This window comes from Octopus bimaculoides, chromosome 6 (genome assembly GCF_001194135.2).
Source record: "Octopus bimaculoides isolate UCB-OBI-ISO-001 chromosome 6, ASM119413v2, whole genome shotgun sequence".
NCBI classification, from domain to species: Eukaryota; Metazoa; Mollusca; class Cephalopoda; order Octopoda; family Octopodidae; genus Octopus; species Octopus bimaculoides.
Window position 1 is genome coordinate 10,684,794 of NC_068986.1, and position 5,000 is coordinate 10,689,793.

A 5,000-nucleotide genomic window follows, 5' to 3' on the forward strand; every position below is an offset into this window, starting at 1 on the left:
ATATATATATATATATATATATATATATGTATGTATGTATGTATGTAATTACTGGGCCATCCTATAAATAATGCAGTTTTTCCAATTGCATGTCAGAGGGGGATGAGGTAAACTACCTGCATCAACTTGCTATAAAAGCAGGTAGTAATTTTACCTTGTACTTATTCTTAGTGCAAGTTTTAAAAAGTGAAGTTCAGTTTTATTAGTTATTTTTTCAAAACAATAATGGAAGTGACAAAGGAGCATATTCGGGATATTTTGCTCTATGAGTTCAATAAAGGCAACAACGTAACGGAAAGTGCAAGGAATATTAATGCAGTATAAGGGGATTGGACAATAAGTGTAGGCCAATGTCAACAGTGGTTCCAGAAATTCTGAACCGGAAACTACTGCCTAGAAGACGAGCCTCATCTTGGAAGATCTGTAGAGTTCAGCGAGGACATCCTGCAAACCCTGGTGGAACAAAATTCCATTGTAACTGTTGAGGAAATAGCAGAGAAGCTTGGATTTGGTCGTTCAACCATTCATCAACACCTGCACCCCATCAGAGAATTCAACAAATTGGGTCGAACTTTCTGAATCTAATCATCTTTGCTGTCACATCTCATGAACAAACCTTTTTTGGACTGAATAGTGACTGGTAATGAGAAATGGGTTCTCTATAAAAATGTCAAGCACCAAAGACAGTGGGCAGGGAAAGGAGGAATACTGGCACCCCAGGCTAAAGAAGGTCTTCACCCATGTAAGATGTTGCTATCTGTTGCCAGCTCCTTGTCAAACTGTCCAATCTATACCAGCTTAGAAAGTGGACATTAAATGATAACGATTCAAAGAAACACCCAAATTTACCAAGATGTAAATCCACAAGAATAACCGTTTCCTAAAAAGATTCTAAAATCAAATTAGGAGCAAGAAAATAGAAAGGGGAAAGACAAAACAAAAAAAAAGGAAACAAACCTGCTGTTTGAGTGAATGGATCCCGTGCTGGGGGTACTTGGTCGATCTTCAAACAAATCTAAACGGTTTGAAGGTGTCTGGTGCATTCGACCAAAAGATGGTGAGCCCTTGGAGAAAGAAATTGATAATCTAATAAGAATATGGATAACATTGATGTGAAATAAAGGAAATGGAAACTCAGAGAGTTGTAGTTAGATATTTTGTCTAAAGAAATATTTGGAAAAATTAATAAAAGAAGCAATAAAATGGTTGTTTAAGCCTTTAACAGTCAGATTTCTCTGCCAAGTGTTTTGATTATTTATTCACATTGTTTTGAATTAATCATGGATTATCTCAAAGCCTCAAGATTATGATGATGGAATTTTTTATTTTTACAATAACATTGTAGGGTAGATGTGCAAGGTTGGTTCTGGTTAATTTGAACAGAAAAGAGGAAGAAAATTTTGGCCAGGTCAAGCTAATTTGAATGCTAAAGCTTTAAACATGCACGTTTCCATGCTTGCATGGCTCAGACAGAGTTTACTGAGGCAGGTTTTCTGTGATCAGAAACTCTTTCTGTTGTTAAACCTCTCCAGTTTCCAAACAACATTGGAAATAATAGACATCACTTGTATGAAGGTGCTACTTGTTTGCAAGTATCACATGATGTCAAGACAAGAAGACACTCACACACAACCAACTTCCTTACATGCATACATGCATGCACATGCACACACACACATATACATGTAATGTGCTTCCTTCAGTTTCTGTGTGCTAAATTCACTGACAAGGCTTTTGTCAGTCAAGGACTATAGAAGAAAACACTTGCCTAAAGTGCCTTGCAGTGGGACTGAACCCAGAGCCATGTGATTGGGAAGCAAACTTCTTACCACACAGCAACAACACTTGTCAATACTTAGGAGCTTCTATTTGGTTACTGAATCAGTTTAAAGGTCTTTCCTGCACATTTTGGCAGTGCATAAGAACAAACACTTCATATCACTGCCAGCCTTATTAAGGCAGCGAGAGCTGGCACAGTCATTGGCATGCTGGGCAAAATTGCCTAGCAGCAGCATTTCATCTATCTTTACATTTTGAAGTCAAATTCCGCAGAGCTCAACTTTGCCTTTCATCATTTTGGTATTGCACTGGTGTCAATGTAATCAACTTACCTGCCCCTTCAAAATTGTTGGCTTTGTGCTGAAATTTGAAGCTGACATTACTGCTTGCCTTAGTCTACCTTACTGACAGAAGTCACTCAAGGGAGATCAGTGATGTTGGCTTTGATTGAATAAATCTGTAACTAAAGACATTCCTGTCTTTATCTAGCATAGTGTACCTTGGGCTATATTATCCAATGTGTTGCTCCTCTACAACAAGAAACCTGTTCTGCTGCAGCCTTTTTCTCTCATCACTTTATCCCTCTCTATTCTTTATTCTCCTAGCATAAAGAAACACCATTTTCTAATTTTGCAAGCTGTATGATGATTCCACTAGTGCTGGTGCCATGTTGTGAAGTGGTTCACATTAAGAAGGGCCTCCAGCTGTAGAAACCATCCCAAACAGAGCTTGAAGCACAATGCAATCCTTCGATCTATTGGATCTTATCAGACTGTCCAACCCATGCCAGCATGGAACATGGACATTAAATGATGAAGGATGATGAAGAAGTGTACTAGACTTTCTTAAGATGAAGAATTGTTTTTTTTAAAAACTTGCAAGAAATTTTGAAAAATGAAAAATTAAAAGTGTGGCTGTGTGGTAAGAAGCTTGCCTCCCAACCACATGATTCCAGGTTCAGTCCCACTATGTGGCATCTTAGGCAAGTGTCTTCTACTATTCCTCAGGTCAACCAAAGCCTTGTGAGTGGATTTGGTAGATGGAAACTGAAAGAAGCCTATCATATCTATCTATGTGTATCTGTGTTTATCTCTTGCCACCACTTGACAATCAGTGTCAGTGCATTTATACCCCTGTGTACTTAGCAGTTCGGCAAAAGAGACCAATAGAAAAAGTATCAGGCTTTTTAAAAGAGAATTAGAATCGGGGTTGATTCATTTGACTAAAATTTCTTGCAGACGGTACCCCAGCATGGCCACAGTCTAATGATTGAAACAAGTAAAGGAGAAAGTCTTCATGTTAGAAACTTACAGTAATTGCATGTTTAATATTTTTCTTCAAAATAACCAAATTTTCTTCCATTGTTTTATGTAAAGGCAAAATAGCATCAGTGACATGGTTCCCATGTAAAGTTAGACCATTTTCAAGAACTTGAAGCTGAAAGAAAGAAAATAAAATGGGTACAGAATATAGAAACGAGTGGCAGATATAGAAAGACAGAGGATTTGTGAAGGGTGAGAGAGTGAGAGAAAAAGTACAGAGAAAATAACAGCAGAGAGAGAGAGAGAGGCAAGTATGCAGACAGAGAGAGACATAGAAACTGAGACAAGACAGAGGGGAGCAAGAAATAGGAGAAGAGGAGGAAGAGAGAGAGAGTATTTAAATGTCAGTTAAATGCTGGTAGGGACACCACATTTTGTTTTACAACCATGGCATATTCTACCAAGTATACTAAAGGTTTATAAGCAATACTGTGTCCTGTCCTTTTGTGTTAGAAGGGCATTGTTTTCCTTGCTTTTAAGTTTATCTTTAGATACACATTCTGAAGAAAATCTGTAGAGACATACTTTAAATATCAAATAACAACGTTCAATGTTTACAGAGTAGGAAACATGGAACAGCATGGCAGTAGCATTAGTAGTGGTAGTTGCAGTAGTAAAGGGTAAAGTACCCCTTCGGTCATGAATGACCATGGGATTGCACCTAGAAAGTTCCCCTCCGAGGTACAAGTGCGAGCAATGATGCTTATAGAAGACCAGCAGACACCCATGCATACCAGTCTCTCCTCTCCACACGATTATATGCTCATAGGGTAAAGAGTAAGTTCCCCTCCGAGGTACGAGTCCGGACAATGATGTTTATGGAAGACCAGCGGTCACCCATGCATGCTGGCCTTCCTTCTCCATGCCACTGATGTTATCCTAGAGAAAGGCAAAGGCCAATACAACCTGGCACCAGTGATACCACAACTCATTTCTACAGCTGAGAGAACTGGAGCAACATGAAATGAAGTGTCTTGCTCAAGAACTTCAACACACAGCCCAGTATGGGAATCAAACTCACTGCCTCATGATTGTGAGCCTGATGTTCTAACCACTGAGCTATGCACCTTCACATGTAGTAGTAGTAGTAGTAGTATTATATATAATCATGTAGTAGTATATATAATCTTGTAGTAGCAGTAACATTAGTAGTGGTAGAAGTAATAGTTAGTCCCCTAGTAATACAATGATAATTACATTCTTAATTAGGAGAGAATGAAATTAATGGGCAACAAAAGAGAAAGACAGACTTACTTGGCGTAGCATGACAGCTTTTAATTCTTCTAAATGATTTAATTCATCTGGGTATTTGGCAGCAAATTCTTGAGTAAAAAATGCCTAGAATAGCAAGAAAAACATTTCGAAAATAACAGGAAAAGCCAAACGGAAGGGAATGGAAATTTGGTAATAAAAAATTATGGCAATGATGATGATGATGATGATGATGATGATGATGGTGGTGGTGGTGGTGATGGTGGTAGTAGTGATAATGACGATTATGATGATGATGATGATGATGACGACGGTGGTGGTGGTGATAATGACAATGATGATTATGATGACAATGATGAAAATGTTAAAGATAATGGTAAGCATCTCTGCTGGTTCCATGTATAAAGCATCTGTGTTGGCATTAGGAAGGGTATGTAGCCATAGAAACCATGCTGAAACAGACAATTGGAGCTTGGTACAGCTCTCCAGCCTTACCAGCTCCTGTCAAACTGTCCGACCCATGCCAGCATGGAAAATGGATGTTAAATGATGACGACGAGGAACACGACGACAGTGATGACAATGACAATGAGAAGGCTATTAAAGCGAGTTACCTCTTGATATTTGGCTATGCCTCCATTCACAGTAGCATTGATAGTTCCCCTGAGTTTCATAGACAGTAAAGTA

General features: G+C 38.6%; 1 protein-coding gene across 11 annotated transcripts in view; it reads right to left on the minus strand.

Annotated features, from left to right (window-relative positions):
- LOC106870442 (dedicator of cytokinesis protein 3) overlaps positions 1-5,000 on the minus strand; it is a 274,705-nt gene that overhangs the window by 40,987 nt on the left and 228,718 nt on the right. For all 11 annotated transcript variants that reach the window (XM_014916529.1, XM_014916531.1, XM_014916528.1 and 8 more), the window contains 4 exons: positions 4,928-5,000; positions 4,356-4,439; positions 3,091-3,216; positions 958-1,064 (listed from right to left, as the gene is read on the minus strand). The exon at positions 4,928-5,000 is cut by the window's right edge and continues 191 nt beyond it. In XM_014916529.1, the coding sequence (XP_014772015.1) occupies positions 958-1,064; positions 3,091-3,216; positions 4,356-4,439; positions 4,928-5,000 (390 nt within the window). The remainder of the gene's footprint in view (positions 1-957; positions 1,065-3,090; positions 3,217-4,355; positions 4,440-4,927) is intronic.